Source organism: Thermobia domestica, chromosome 13 (genome assembly GCF_964235325.1).
Source record: "Thermobia domestica chromosome 13, izTheDome1.hap1.1, whole genome shotgun sequence".
Taxonomy (NCBI): Eukaryota; Metazoa; Arthropoda; class Insecta; order Zygentoma; family Lepismatidae; genus Thermobia; species Thermobia domestica.
The window spans coordinates 90629841-90646723 of record NC_137466.1 but is presented as its reverse complement, the minus strand read 5'-3'; the positions used below and the strand labels follow the sequence as shown (position 1 = coordinate 90646723).

The following is a 16883-nucleotide window of genomic DNA, read 5'->3' as shown; positions in this document are numbered from 1 at the left end:
AAACACCATCGATGAGTTGATGATTTAAATCCTCTAGTCGATACACTGGTGGGTTTCTTGGTACAATGGCTTTTACTCTAAATATTTCCCAAGTCCAGTTCTCGAGGTAACCCTTGTCAAAGATACGTTTTGTTTTACTTATACGAACAGTATCACCAACAGATAAATCCGTATCTTGTTTTGAACGTTGTAGCTTTTTGTCGTATAAGTTATGCCACACCTCCAGTAAATTGTCCTGAGAAACGTTTGCAGGTGCCATTTTAATACTGGAATTCCGACTTTCATTGTATGCTTTTACAAGTAAAGGCAATACTTTGATGTAATTGTATGTTTGATATTTGGTAAAGTATTTCCACATACGATGTTTCAATGTCTGATTAAATCTTTCTGCGATGCTGGCTTTAATATCTGGATCCTTTGTTGTAACATGTTGCACGTTGTGTTTCCTGAGAAACTTTTGTACTGTCTTGTTGGTAAATTCAGTTCCTTGATCACTACGTAGCACAATTGGTTTCCTGTCCTGGAAAATCATTTCAAATGCATTCACTATATCCTCGGCACTTTTTGATTTTAGTGGTACAGCCCATCCGTACCGACTAAACACATCAATCACTGTAAGAATATAGCGGTAATTGTCATTATAGTTTTGAAGTGATTGTAAATCATTTAAATCACATTCCCATTGATCATCAATATTGTTAACAAGATAAAAATCTCTACGGAAACGACGACGTACAGGACGATGTAACGTGTAGGTAGGTTGTTTGTTTAACCAAAGTTTTATTTTGGCTAGAGGTATAGATTTTCCTGTGGCTTGCCATAATTTCTTTGCAGTAGAAAATGATGCAGGATGTGCAGGATTGTAATAAATGGATTTCAACTTTTTGTTCATGGTTTGTACGTTGACCATTGTGGAATGATACGTTTTTTTTGGTCGGACTTCTAAAACATCATCATCATCATCTTCTTCTTCTTCTTCTCCGGAAGAAAATAATTCAGGTGCCGGTTTTGGTGGTGCAGATCCTTCAGATGCTGTTGTACTATTATGCTTGATAATTTAGTTTAATCTTCGTGGATTACCAATCAATTCTTGAGGTGTGTTTGACGATGCAAGGTAGTTGCAAAACAATTCCCAGCCTTGAGGATTAGAATGTTTCCTCGGTCGAGTCACATCGCACATTAAATCTACAATATTGGATCCATGTAGTTTATTATCATTGATGTACACTGTTCCTTTATGATCCCACGTAATTGCGTCATCTTGTTTTAAACGACGGAATAGTAGTTCGGCTTTCTTACGATATATTTGTGGTATTGCGGCTAAAATTTCTTGTTTCGTGCTATCGTCAACATTCGGGACGCCACTATCAGGTTTCATTGATGCAATTGTAAGTGGTATTGGTTCTTCTTGTTTACGTATCACATGAAGATATTTCTGTAATATTCTATTATACTGATTCCATTTTTCTTCATCACTTGGATACGATGTATTCAATATAGATTGCATTTCACGATCGAGATTAGATTCTCGATTTTCACTCACACGGGATGATGATGCATGCATTCGTTCAAGCATTTCTGGTGGCACTAAAACCATCTTCTTGCTATGTTCCATGAAGTTTATTGTTTAAACAAAATACTGGATAACACACTTCCTACAATAGGTGCAAGTAATGCAGGTAAGAATCCTCCTTGTTGTACGGCTAAATGTTTCTTCTTTTTATCCAATGATTTTGTATTGTCTACGAGATAGCGGAGCGTGTTCTTGTAACGCTTTAATCTTGATTTCTGCGCACTTGTCAGTGGAACATTGCCTTTTAAGACATTATAACAACATTCACAAATACTATGAATTAATGAAGCGTCTGCATTGGCAATAATAGCTTTACGCAATCTTGGTTTAGCTTTGTGCAGAGCACGTAGCAGATCAGCGTGTTTCACTGTAGGAGACATCGTGACAGACTAAGTCATTCTTTTCACATGCACAATAATTTAAACATGTTTTGTTGGTACGTAAACATAATGATGCAAATCGTCGGGAAAAATATTTGTACGAAATCGCATTTCATCGGGTGTATCTTGTTTAAGATCCATCAGTAAATAACCATGTGGATTTCTTGTTGCGTCTGCATAACTTTCTTGTAGAAACAGTGGATGCTCAGGCATGATTTGATAACTCATATGCTTGATTTGTGACTTGTCACGTGGATTTTGAAACAACACCAAATACGAACAATTTAAACTCATATTTCTATTTGCTTTACTTTGATGAAATACATTTTGCGTTATAAAAATCACACTAATGTTTCGATGATGTGATCCTTTTGTGAACATATCAACAATATCACTATTCACTTCTCACATATGGTCATCAATAATAATCAAATGTGGTCCATCTTGAGGCTGAAAATCTTTCATTCGTGGAAGTCCTTCGTGAAATTCTACTGGAACCGGCATTGTTGCATACACGTCTTGCCATTCTGCATAATACCAGTATATCTTACGAAATTTTGCATTGATCATGGTTGGGAGATGTGACAGTAATAGCTTCACAAAATACGTTTTTCCACACCCACTAGGCCCTGCGAGAATACAGGTAAATGGATGTTTCCACTGTGTATCCATGATGAACACTAACACCTTGTTTCAAAAATGATGCGTATTTAAAGCGAGTACAACTTTTTTTTGTTCTAGTTTGTAAATTCTTGCACTCACTGGTGTGAAAAGGAAAAAACCGTTCATCTGTTTATCGAATAGTTGAAAACCGTTTATTTGTTAATCGAATAGTTGAAAACCGTTTATTTTTAATCGAATAGTTATAAACCGGATAAAGTTTAACGGTTAACCGTAAAAGCTGATCACTGATTTAAATTCTATTTGAAAAATTTTTCGTTTCAAATTTGTTTTGAAATTTTTGTTTCAAAAATTTTGTTTGAAAATTTTTGTTTCAAAATTTTTTCAAATTTTTTGTTTGAAATTTTTGTTTGTAAATTTATTGTTTCAAAATTTTTTGTTTGAAAATTTTTCGTTTCAATTTTTTTTTGTTGAAAATTTTTCGTTTCAAAATTTTTGTTTGAAATTTTTTCGTTTCAAATTTTTGTTTTGAAAATTGTTTAGTTTCAAGATTTTTGTTTAAAAGTTTTCGTTTCAATTTTTGTTTTGATTTTTTTAGTTTGAAAGTTGAAAAGAAAGTTTTAAATGCCATGAATCTTGTTCAAAGTTTCCACCTAATTCCTAGAGAACATTGACCAGGGACCTCGTCGCGCATCAAAACCAAATCATTGATCACGTGACCGTACTACACCCGAAGGGTCCTACCAAATTGAAAGGGGATACCCGTCCATACCTTATAACCTTATCAAATAGAATAAATTGAGTCAGTAACCGAACACGTGGTTGTACTTAAAAATTTGACAATAGGACCACCGAAACATATTGAGGTCCTGTACTATGCTTCAATTGGACAATTTCAGTGGACCCCCATTGCCAAAATTTAAGAAGGGTGCAACAATATACCCATGTCTTATGATAGGAAATGGACCCCTGTAATCATAGAATCTCATCAAAGGGGATAAAATGGACCAAAAACCAAACACGTGGTACAACGTTTATATTTTGGCAATTTTGTACCCCTAAAAGGGAACGATGTGGACCATCCAAATTTATCATGATACATATTGAGGTCCTGTACTATAATACCAAATGTTTAAATTGGGCATTTTCCAAAATTTAAGGGGTGGGCCAAGGTACCCCTCCCGGGGTGCACCAATGTACCCATGTCTTATGATAGATAATGGACCCCTATACATGACCACATAACCATATAAGGTAATAGGACCTCATCAAAGGGGGATAAAATGTACCAAATACCAAACACGTGGTTGTACTAAAATTTTGGCAATTTTGTACCCCTAAAAAGGAACGAGGTGGACCACCCAAATTTATCATAATACATGTTAGGGTCCAGTACTATAATACCAAATGTTGAAATTGGGCAATTTCCAAAATTTAAGGGGGTGGGCCAAGGTACCCCTCCCAAATTTTTAAATGGGTGCACAAATATACCCATATCTTATGAAAGGGAATGGACCCCTATACATGACCATATAACTATATAGGATAATAACACCTCATCAAAGGGGTTAAAATCGACCAAAAACCAAACACGTGGTATAACGTACTGCTTACGTTTATATTTTTGGCAATTTTGTACCCCTAGAAGGAAATGAGGTGGACCACCCAAATTTATCATAATACATATTAGGGTCCTGTACTATAATACCCAATGTTTAAATTGGTCAATTTCCAAAATTTAAGGGGTGGGCCAAGGTACCACTCCCAAATTTTTCAAGGGGTGCATTAATATACCCATGTCTTATGAAAGGTAATGGACCCCTGTATACGCCTATATAACCATATAGGGTAATAACACCTCATCAAAGGGGATAAATTAGGTCAAAAACCCCCGAAATTTGAATTTTTGGCAATTTTTTACCCATGAAAGGGAACAACATAGACCCCCAATACTGATAGAGGTACATACTGTGGTCCTAGGCTACCATACCAAATTTTTAGATTTGGCAATTTCCAAAATTTAAGGGGGTGGTCCTATGTACCCCTGCCAAAATTTAGGGGGTGGGCCAAGGTACCCCTGCCAAAATTTGGAGGGGGTGGTCCTAAGTACCCCTAGGTCATTGACCCCGGGCCAAGGTCATTGACCTTTGACCTATGACGTCATAAAGGTCGGGGTCAAAGTCCAAACTTCGGCCAAGTCCCGCAATTACTACTGCTATGATTAAATTTAGAACAGCAGCACTTACTCTTGTTCTTTCACTCTCCGGAAATTTCAGGAAGGCTAAATCGCGGTTAGTATCTTCTACAGTTAGTTCCACGCGTAATGCTTGTGTTAAGTGTTACAAGAGTAGTGAAATTCTTGTAATAGTGCATTGACAGTAATAAGTGATATTGTGCTCACTCTTTCTATGTGAAAAATATCTTATACTACCCAGTTGACTGCTCCCCCTACCCTTCCTCTTAGTTGGGGCAATGGAAGTTCAGACGGATTACATCGCAGAGGAAGAGATCACGCTTTGAGTCAGTGTCCTGCAAGCAAGTTGATAACAGAATGCAGTTGTTGTGAAAATTGCTCGAAAGCACATTATTATATCCCCATTTATATAAAAGGTTATTTCTCTTTTACTACAATTAAAATATAATCGGCAATATATAAATTTCGCTATACAAAGAAAGTTATCAAAACCTCAGTGTGAATAGTGATAGTTTCAATATGGTAACACCATCAGCAAATTGACAATGATGCGTGAACTCTCTTCTTATGTTCATGCTTTGTGAATCATTGGGTAAAAGAAACAAAAATATAGTAGAAGTCTTAATAACATGAAAGTGATTTATCATTGCGTTTGTTATAGCAAAAATAAAATGAAATATGTTGCTACCAAGTAAATCTCTGCTACGAAAGAAAGTGAAAATAATAAAAGTTCATAGTTTTAAATTCACAAATGAGCTCCTTCACTGAGTAACTGCAAAAACAAATATTTAGATATGACATTGCAATATTTCGCATATATATATAAATGTGTTGGTTTTAAGTCATGCATACGTTCAAGCACTGGTATCGACCACAGATATATATATATATATATATATATATATATATATATATATATATATATATATATATATATATATATATATATATATATATATATATATATATATATATGCAATAGAGAAGTTAATTTTTTTGTGTATTGGTTGGATGCACTAATAGTTCCTGTATTCAACAGGATCCTGGATCAACAGGCTTGTACAGGTTCCTGGGTTTCTGTTGATTTCTATTGATTTTAGTGTGTTATGATTCTCCTCTCTTCGCATTCATTTTCGGTTCCGAATCATATGTAGCAGAGACGATGTTTTCAGAAAACAGGAACCGTCCAACTTACATTTGTATATGCATTGTAGAATCGAGAATCGAATTCACACGATTTCATTCTAAATGTCTTTCCTTTCAAGGACATTAAATACACTATAGCTTGTCACTGGAAGTTACGCACTACCGTTACGCCTTAAAGTTTTACTCTAAAATATCATGTTAGTACCAACAAATCGAATTGACGAAAATAGTGTAACTACAATATAAAGCTTCCTACTCCAGAATTATCAAGACAGTTTTAGGGTTCATTTATAATGAGCGAATGTAATGTCCTCAGTGTGTGATGTGTCAGAAACAACACTCTCAGAAAGACTGATCCTACTCAACCAAGAATTTGGTTCACTTAGTGCTGAACACGCTACATGTTTGAACGAATGTATTATGCCAGAAATAAATACTTGCGTTTAAAACCACTCAAGTACGGCTTTTCTGATACATGACGTATCTGTACAGATACCATAAATCAAAACTTATTTTGATATTACGGTCTTTATTTTTCAAAATGTGGAAATACACCAACTATGGTCTATTTTTGTAACGCTGAATCGGTTGAACTTTCAGTTCCAAATTTTATAAGATGTCTAACATTAATATGATTACAATTTGAATTTTGTTTTATGTGATTTGTAAATATTTAAACATCCCTTAGAATATTTATGCCGAATAGATTGTCCACAGGATATTCAATATTATTGATATGTTATTTGTTATAATTTTATCATTTTACCTACACATTTCGTAAATCTAAATAGGAGTATTAATATTTTCTCTGAACTTAATAGTATTCTTATTCTCTTATAGATGGTTGGACAACTGATGACTTAGTTTTTCTGTGGAAGGCTGGAGATCCTGTGCAAGTTGTAAAGAACCTGCACCTACCACGCTTCACTCTTGAGAATTTTCAGACTGATTACTGTAACAGCAAGACCAACACAGGTACCCATCGTCTAATGTCTTTGTGATTTTATAAATATATTACAATCTATTTTCTTTACAGTAACTACCTGTGAAAACTCAAGAAACTTAAAAATATATATAATTAAGTATTGTTCTTTTATACTCATATAAAGCATTAAATAACGTCAGTACGTGGATCTGTTAGATGATACATAACATTAAAAAATGGCTAATAATTAAAATCTATTATACACACTTTTCAGCTACATCTCTTATTTTGGTGTTTATTAACACAATATAGACAATTTTGTCATTTCAACTTTCTGTGTTTATGGGAATAGTACGAAGTGAACTTCAAGACTGTAGACTAGTTCGGTCTTCATAAAAGGTTCACTTAACTTATAAGGATGTATCCAAAGGAGTTTCTTAAATTGGTTATGTAAGTACAAACTTATGTCATATTGATCAGAATATTATGAATACTGGTATTAGTGATATAAATACCGTGTCGCTGAAAAACAAAAATTGTACAATGATTTAACTTTCTAAACAAACTTTCCACGTTTTATATTAATTCTGTCCTTTTGCTATACAAAGTGAGGGTTAGCGAAATTTACGGATTTGGTAAAAATACTTATAAGTTTCCTTTTTTTCCTATAAAACAATACAGAATCTTCTTCTTTTACTCTGTCTTATCGCGCTTACGCGAGGTTGACATTTTTGATGATTCTCTTCCATCTTAATCAATCACAAACATCATCTTCTATAAACTCTTTTTCTTCTAAATCCGTAGTCACACAATCTATCCATCTTCTTTTTTGTCTTCTTCGTCCTTCTTTGCCTTCTACTTCCATTTTCCCCACTCTTTTGCCAACATAATCATAATTTCTTCTAATACATGACCATATAAGTGTAATCTTCTTTCTTGTACTTTCTTCAACATGCGATTTAGCGATGAATCTTATTCTTCAGTTTTGATCTTATCTAATCTGGTAACAACACACATCCATCTGAATATTTTCATTTCGGCCACGTTTAGTTTTTTTTTTCGGAACATCTTGTTTCCCTAAGTTTCCTGCTTCCTACAGCATTGCAGGCCTCACTACAATCTTGTAGACTCCTGCTTTCACTATAACACTTATTATTTTATCACAAAGAATACCTGAGATCGTCTTTCAGTTATCCATCCCAACTTAATTCTGTACTGTACTTCCTCATCTAAATTCCAGTCCTTATTCACAGTGAAATCTTCTCCGAAGTTCATATATTCTATTTTCTTAGTACTGATTTTTGATATTCTTTCCTCCACTCTGCTATCAAACCTATTTTTGTTCTGTAGCTAATAGTAAAATACTGGTCTAGAAAGATATTAAAGTTTCTTGCAAAATTTAAGACAGCTTTTTCCTTTTTTTTTTTTTTGATATTGTTGTTGTTGGTGGTGGTAGTGTGTGTGTGTGTGTGTGTGTAAAATGTATAACCTCTAATTTTCAATATATAAGTTGGGGTAAGTCTTTCAGTTATAAATAAATTAAGAAATTAAGTATACAAGTATTAAGACTGAGATATTTTCATTAATTTTTAAGTCTACATAAGCATACAACAAATTGTAAAACAATGATATTGCCTACAATGAACAAACAATGTTCGTTGGGTTGAAATTAACCAACGAGTTCGGGCAATCTTATAAGGTGTATTTAGTGTAGTGCCATTTCAAACTAGCCTCTTTGTGTTATGAATAAAACGAACAAAACGTTCTCTCCAACTTATGAATATAATTGTCAGCTTTAAAAATTTGCTCTTAAATGCTTATGCATTCAGTTAAAACATCTAAACCAAATATATTCCAAATTTACCAACTTTATTCCAGACTTTTTTGGCAAATGATACTTGAAAAACTAATGATACCAGACAATTTTGGAAACAGTCACATGCATTTCATGTAACAAATTACAGATGTTTGAAAAATAGTAATTTTTTTAAAATTCTAAAGCTTTACTTTTATATTTACAATAACAATTTGATTCAAAACAAGCCCAGTGAACTCGTGATAATTCGGACAAAAGGTTTCATAGTCTTGCAAGTTACTCGATATCCATCATATTGAATGGAAATGAGAAGAGTGTCCCTAAGGAATGAAAATGTATATCTTATACGTAGTAATGATACGCTCCAATATGATGACACAAAATATACACAGTATTAACATATATTAAGATTTTAATAAAGAACAATATTTATATATATATTCAGCATTTTTTAAAACAAAAGGTATCTTATTCTTAACTTTTAAATTCGGAAAAGCGTAAAAGCTAAAATGGAGAGTCGGGAAGGATATTGTATTGTAGAAAAGATACATTGCTACCTTACAACACTTCTATCAACAAGGTATACTTCTACTACGCCATTCCTAAAAGTTAAAATTTGTCAAGTGTATTGCGCAGTACTAAATAAAATTTAATTTGCAGGAAAAAATGTCCGAGTCACAGAGATCTTTGTCCAATACATGTTAGATAAAATCATAAAAAGTCTTCTGATGTCGTATCAATTTTTATGACTTCGAATAACTTGGACTTTTTTTTATACTCAGAAAGTGGTTTATCAAAATTTACCTTCTGAATGACATCATACTTTCTTCCAGAACATTAATAGTTAATGTTTAGTTTGTCTTGTAATACATATTTTGTTATAATATCCACTCTAGGTCTTAAGAAACATACTTTCAATTTCTTTGCATGACACACGGTGAATACGTAATATTACAATAAACTTTATTTAAAGGCTCACAGTAATTTATTTATTGCCACTTTCGGCTTGTATACCAGGTTTGAAATAATGTTTTAATGAGAGTAACAACTCCTCCGAGTTCTATGGACAGAATTCTGAAGGTTTAAACCAAAATAGAAATTTTAAAAACTTTATAAAATCCAATGTCAAAAGTTAGTTTTAAAGTTTTAATCAAGAGTACTTGTCACTTCCAATGAAGTAATAATATAGAATGTTGTAGAGGAGTTTCATGTATATATTAAACAAATTTCTTGAAAATAGAATAGCTGAAATTGAATAAAATTTTCTCTGTACATGTTTCTTCAGCAAAAACCTTAATTTTTTGAAACAAACTATTTGTATTTTCACTTTCAGGGGAATACAGCTGCCTGCGAGTTGACTTGTTGTTCAAGCGAGAGTTCAGCTACTACTTGATCCAGATTTACATTCCCTGTTGTATGTTGGTCATTGTCTCATGGGTGTCTTTCTGGCTCGATCAGAATGCCATTCCTGCACGAGTGTCACTTGGCGTCACTACCCTCCTTACTATGGCCACTCAGACATCAGGGATTAACGCCTCCTTACCCCCTGTCTCCTACACAAAGGCTATTGATGTCTGGACTGGTGTGTGCCTAACATTTGTGTTTGGCGCATTGCTCGAGTTTGCACTTGTAAATTATGCATCTCGATCGGATATGCACCGGGAAAATATGAAGAAACAACGCCGGCAGTGGGAGTTAGAACATGCTGCCGCTCTTGAACCAACTGCTGATCATTTAGAAGATGGTGCAACCACATTTGCTATGGTGAGACACATACTTTAAGGAAATAAATCACTCCTAGATACAAGTTAACCCTAACTTAAAACACTTTAAAACACCCACACTTCAGAAAAGTAATTTCTATGAATAGGATTTCAATTACTGAGACACGCAATACAAGACAGAAATTTACCACAATTCACAAATTGTCCATCCCACAACAAAGCCATTTATAGCTCCTTCAAGAGCTTGAAACAAATGTTACAAAGAATTTTTCTTTGCTCTCTTTTTCTACGTAAACTATGCTTCTTCCAGGAAAAAGATTGTGTAAATTAATAGTTGCGTTTGGCAAATATGCTTCGTTAATAATAAATCTAAAATTATTTCTGTACGTTTAATCTGAGAACACAGCTTAATATTAATTTACCAGAACTATTTGTTGGAAGAAGGACAGTTACGTTAAAAAAAGAGAGTAAAGTTCGGTTTAAGAAGTGCAATGTTTTAAAGAGCCATGGACCAAACACTAAAATTACACCTCCATTAAATTTACAATGATTTAGACTTTCGGGTATAATCGACAACCGATGAACTCAAGTATATATTTATATGTCTTTATTTCGGGGCACGATTTCTCTTAAATAATACATTCCTTTACAGAGTAGTGCTGTTGTCCACCAACTTTCTACGATCCCCTTTCAAAACTGTCTTTGCATCTTACTTCAAACTTAAAATTTCTAAAAAGAAAAAAGACATATCCATACGCAAATACACAAACACAAACACAAACACAAATAATCATGAAGCTGATTTTTTTATTCACTACAAAATGAAATATAGTCCTTGAAGTTTGGCCAAATCAATAAACAGTCTCTCAACAACAGTCTTATATTACCCTACCTTGCTTACTCACCTTATAAACCTTATATGTAGTTAACCTTATACTGTTTGTTTCTATATAGCGTGCTAAGCCTGGAACAATTTTCATTTGCAAAGTTTAAGGAAATGTGCGACTCCTCCCACCCCACCTTGCTAATAAAAATCAGCTATTTAAAATACTAAAAACCGAACTATAACAACACACTAGCTGGCAATTGCTAGGGAACAAACACATTTTCAGCCATAATTTTTCGAATACAATTAAAGTGCAGCAAGTGACCAATATATGAATATCGACATAATGCCAGCTTTTATATGGCAGAAAGATGTCATCATCATCTTGGAAAGAAACAAGACATGAAAAACTAAATAAACACATGAAAACCACTATGGAGTGATGATATGAAAATGTCAGTTGTCATGAATATAAAAGGATTCTGAGCAAATAAATAAGGCATATGACCATTTCGGGCACGAACATGCTACATATCGGTTTACCATGCTGTTCACAAGAATATTCGAGTTCCAAATGTATGTTATTCCATTTCTTTCTGAGGGTAGTTTTCAAGTCCTGAAGGGTCAAAGATGGTGGATACCGCTGTGCAACTCGTCGCTCATAAGCATCTTAGGCATGCAATGGGATTCAGATCGGAGGAATATTGTGACCAGTCCATATAGTAGATACTCTCACGCTTCTGGATCTCTTCAACTTGAGGAGTTCTCTGTGGGCGAGTGCTGTTGTCCATGAATTCGAAGTTTGGGCCTACTGTACCACGGAAAGACGTACGTATCCGTCAGAAACTCATTATAAAACCGTTCTCCAATGACGGGATCGGCTGCAATGTTGTGCAATTGTGTTCATCCATTTTCCATTGTGCTCACCTATACTACAAAACCAGGACGATCCCTCTCTGCCATGTGTTCCTCATTCTCGCCATACCAATAGATGCCGTCACCGGTATATGTATTATAGCGAGATCCTGGCAGGTTATGTGCGTCTTCTCTGTGGTGTAGCGGACCCAGATTTCGTGTTTATAGACAACAATACACGTTCACAAAGAACTGCTCAAGTTGAATAGAACCTGGAGCATCAGAATATCTATCGTATAAACTGGCCACAATGTTTCTTCGTTTTGAACCCCATTGAACATGTCTGACATGCTTTTGGACGATGAGTTGCACAGCGGTATCCACCACTTTTTTGAGCTTTTAGGACCTAAAAATTGCCTCCTTTGGAGCTCATTAACTTTCTGGTGGATAGCATGGTAAATAGATGTGCAACATGCATTGAGCCTGAGGTGGTCATACACCTTATTAATTTGCTCAGAATCCCTATGTATTCAAGACAATTGACATTTCACGTCATCGCTCCATAGTGCTCTTCTTGGTTTTCACGTCCTGTTTCTTGCCATAATGGTCATATTTGCTCAATAAATCTGGTATAATATAAGTACTTACACATGGGTCACTTACTGTATCCTATATTCAAAAATATGTCTGAAAATTTATTTGTTCCATTTATTTGTCAACCAGTATAGTATATTTTCTTTATAAAACTTTTCAGAAAATAGTTCTTCTTCAGTGAAATTGTTGATCAATTAACGGGAGAAAATGTTGTTGAATGTTTCTATGTTCACATTTTGAAAATTTGAAAATTGTACATGCTTGTACAACTAAAAAGAGAAGAAAATGACCTAAGTACTACCAAGTTCTGTAGCACATAGAACTAAGCATATCTGAATATTTATATACATTATTTAAGTGACAATTAATTTCTGGAAATAATGTCTGGAAGTACGAAAATTCTTTAAACCTCTACTTCCTGAAAAGAAATCATAGCTTAACAGCATTTGTGTTTGATGCAAACACTTTATGAGGAATTGAATATATGTGATTGATTTAAAATCCGAAGGAAGCACGTTGAAAAGCGTAAGTACAAAGTTTATTCTATTCTTCCCACTTTATCCCCCCACTGACAACAGAGTACTTAAATAAAAGATACCCTTTTCATCAAGTTACCCACATTACGACAAAAATATCTAACGAACTTTGCATGGGCTTACATGCTATTAGAACAAACTAACCGAATGCAGGACCAGTCAAGTTAGACGTTTGTGCAGAAACGGCTTTCTTTTTGAAGCTACTTCTTATTCAGCAGTCTCCCTAGGTTTAGGGGCTCTACCCTTCACCTTGGGGGCACATATTCAACACCCGTGAGTGCTTTCTCCTTTCATCCCTTGTAACTTTCCATAAATTAATACTCAAGGAATAAACCATACGTCACTCTGGTAACTTAATGTAAGTATCAAAGGTACAGGTAAGTGTCAAACCACATGTAATCATGCTCTTTGGAAGAAAAAGAAACAGGACTGTGCTAATTTTGTTTTATTATACTGCAATGACTATTTGATAATTATATATCAGGTAAGTTTATAGGTATTTATAAGAAAATGTCATTTTCCGTTGTTTTAATGATTAGAAAGGGAAAGATATATACGAAAGGGAATGATTATAGCAAAATTTAAGTTTTAGTTTGGTTATTTATTCTTAAGCTGCTTCTTGTTTTATTTTTGGGTGAGTTTTATTTAAATTTTTGATAGTAGACCAAACAATAGAACAATACTTTTTCTTGAAATGCAAATATTAAAAGATTATATAAAATTATACTCTATAAGAAAATAAAATTGCTATATACATATAACATTTAAAACAATTAATACAAAGAACAACTGAACCATAAATAAAACTACCCAGAACAAATAACTGACTTCTGAAAAATCATCCATTCCAAATCTTCTCACACAATCTAATCAAATATTCATGAACGATCCTTCCCTATTCTTATCTCATCGACATAAGTTAATAAACCTTCCGTATGTGCCATAATATCTCTATCCCAGACATCCAACCTATACTCTTTTACGAAAGTATGTTTCCGCTTTGAATCAATGCCAAAAATCTGTACCTGCCCGATTTTCGACACCAGTTTGCCTTGGATAACCCCAGAACTAACAAAAATTAATCGTTCTATCATTCTGGAATTTGCAATAATTATAACCATTCCTACTCCCCAAAATACATCCACAGTTCTGCATTCTACATCAAAGAAACCTAAATTTTTCTATTGACACACCTAAGGAATCATAGTCATTCTGTAATATTAAGATTCACCCACATACAGAGAAGCCATCACAATTGGACTCTCGATTGACTTTTCATGTTGGCATCATGAAAATCCTCCATATAATTTCAATTTTACCTGCTATAAGTAAAGTGAAAAGAAAACTTCGTTAATGAAACAGAAGATCCCTCTGGGCTTGAATAATAGGATTTGGAACCATAAAAAAATTCTAGTACCAATTTTTCCTACGTCTTAGTAATGCAATATGAAATCGTTATGCAAACCAAAAGACTACTTGGCTGCAAGAATCATTTTCCCCTCTCTTTTTTTAACAAGTCTACTGAAAAGTCTGTCGTGTTTAATAATACAGTCAAGTGCAAGGTTTAAACAAGAATATGCTAAAACTTCTTCTCCCCTTTTTCCTTAGTAGTTTATCGTATTTGTTAACGGGTAGTATACACCATATAATATCCATAACAATATATCTATTTTTTGTAATAACATCCTTTTCATTGATTGTAATGTATAGATCGTATTTAAAAATATATTTAATTAATGATTTTAAAAGTTTTAAGTAGCAGAGATTGAATTTCGCAGTGAAAAATTGAAATAAATGACGTCCAATATATTTAACATAATATATGATATGAAATAATGAACTCTACCATTTTGTCCTCCGATTTTTTTTCTTTTTTTTTTTTTTACGATCGCATTTCATAGCAAGTACATATCAGCAGTAATGTTACGTTTACTTCAACATTAGAAAACAGAAGTTATATACATACATCAATATCAATTTATTCTTTTCACTTCAACAAATGTCCCACGGTTATACCCTTTAGGAAAAATGGGACAGAACTAAACAATTACGAATTAAGTAATGAAATGACAATTTGCTGGGATACGGGAGAACTCTGAGAAAACTCAGGACAGGATGTTGCCCACCACAAGTTCACTTGGCCTGAAATCGAAAAAAAAATGTTGTATTCTAATACATGTTATTAACTATTCTATTTGTTTAAAAAAGGAGAATGGTTTAAAATACATCATAAAGCTGTGCTCTTCTAAACAGAGAATGGATTAAAGATTGTATTAACTAGTCTTACAATATTTGTAAAGAAACTCAGATCTCAAGCTTTTACTAATATTTTATCTAATTGTAACTTCGTAAAAGATATTACCTTTAGATTCCTATAAAGTGGTAAGTACAGTTAAAGATTAACACTAATTTTGAGACTACATTTTGTTCTCAAAAGCAGTATCATTATAATTACATTGTTACTTCTAAAATGAGTCATTATTAGAGATCGGATTTTTGTGCACTTAAAATTAATGAAATATACATGCAATTATGCTGTTACGTATACTAAAATATGCACTAACAATACAATAAAAGAGAACATTTTTCAAACATGCAGCAAAGTTGTGACAAAGTTTTGCAGGTGAAATATAACACTGAAAGTGTACTTTACCTTTCAGGGACTTTTCTTCAGAATTTCTTTCTATGACAATTACAGTTTATATACTCCTATCTTCTTAAAACACACTCACACACACACACACACACACACACACACACAAAGTATGAACTTAAAGTAAACACAGTGATATTAGAACACGATCTCTAGTTTTCCTTCACAGATGTATTTGAAGTGTATTTACTTTACACGAAATAATACGAGCCTCACTTTCCTACTATCACAAGATGCTTCTCTTCAATTTTTGGTGTAAGTTAGTGACATTTCTAGCCAGAAAATGGTCTGTTAACATCAATAGATGTACTGGGCAATATTTATAAAGAGGAGCACGTTTAGTACCTATATTTTCCGGAAAATTAAATTTCCACCTTTAAAGGTAATTTCTCATTGCTTCAATTGCTTTGTAGTGGGAGTTTCTATTTGGTCTAGGAATTAATTCGTGCGGGTGGACAAGAGATGGCGCAACGAACGGAGCGTCCCACAGTTCCGTGTATCCACACATGTGTTGCAAATCCCTGTCATCGCGTATCGTTCGTAGTATAGGGCAGTGGATTAAAGCGTCAACAACACCAGTTTGTAGTTAAGTGAACATGGCGCAATTTGTGCCTGATAAAGTGTTTTTGCGGGGTGTCCTGCTGCATTACTTTAACATGCAGAAAAGTGCGACTGAAAGTCATCGTATTTTGGTGGAAGTGTATGGTGACCATGCTCTAGCTGAGCGAACGTGTCAGAAGTGGTTTGCACGGTTTAGAAGTGGTGATTTCGGCTTGGCAGACCAAGAGCGAGCTGGACAGCCAAAAAAATTTCAAGACGAAGAATTGATAGCATTGCTTGAGCAGGATTCGTGTCAAACGCAGGAACAACTTGCAGCAGCATTAGGCGTTGATCAAACAACAGTCTCCAAACGCTTGAAAGCCATGGGAATGATTCAAAAGATGTCACATTGGGTTCCACATGAATTGAAAGACAGAGACGTTGAAAGACGAAAAACCATTTGCGAATTGCTGCTTCAACGACAGAGCAGAAAGGGGTTT

The 16883-nt window shown here is 34.1% G+C and overlaps 1 protein-coding gene across 4 annotated transcripts in view; it reads left to right on the top strand.

Annotated features, from left to right (window-relative positions):
• The window catches only part of GluClalpha (glycine receptor alpha 1), a 387349-nt gene that overhangs the window by 361389 nt on the left and 9077 nt on the right, over nt 1–16883 (top strand). For all 4 annotated transcript variants that reach the window (XM_081736064.1, XM_081736063.1, XM_081736066.1 and 1 more), the window contains 2 exons: nt 6755–6889; nt 9989–10419. In XM_081736064.1, coding sequence (XP_081592190.1) covers nt 6755–6889; nt 9989–10419 — 566 coding nt within the window. The remainder of the gene's footprint in view (nt 1–6754; nt 6890–9988; nt 10420–16883) is intronic.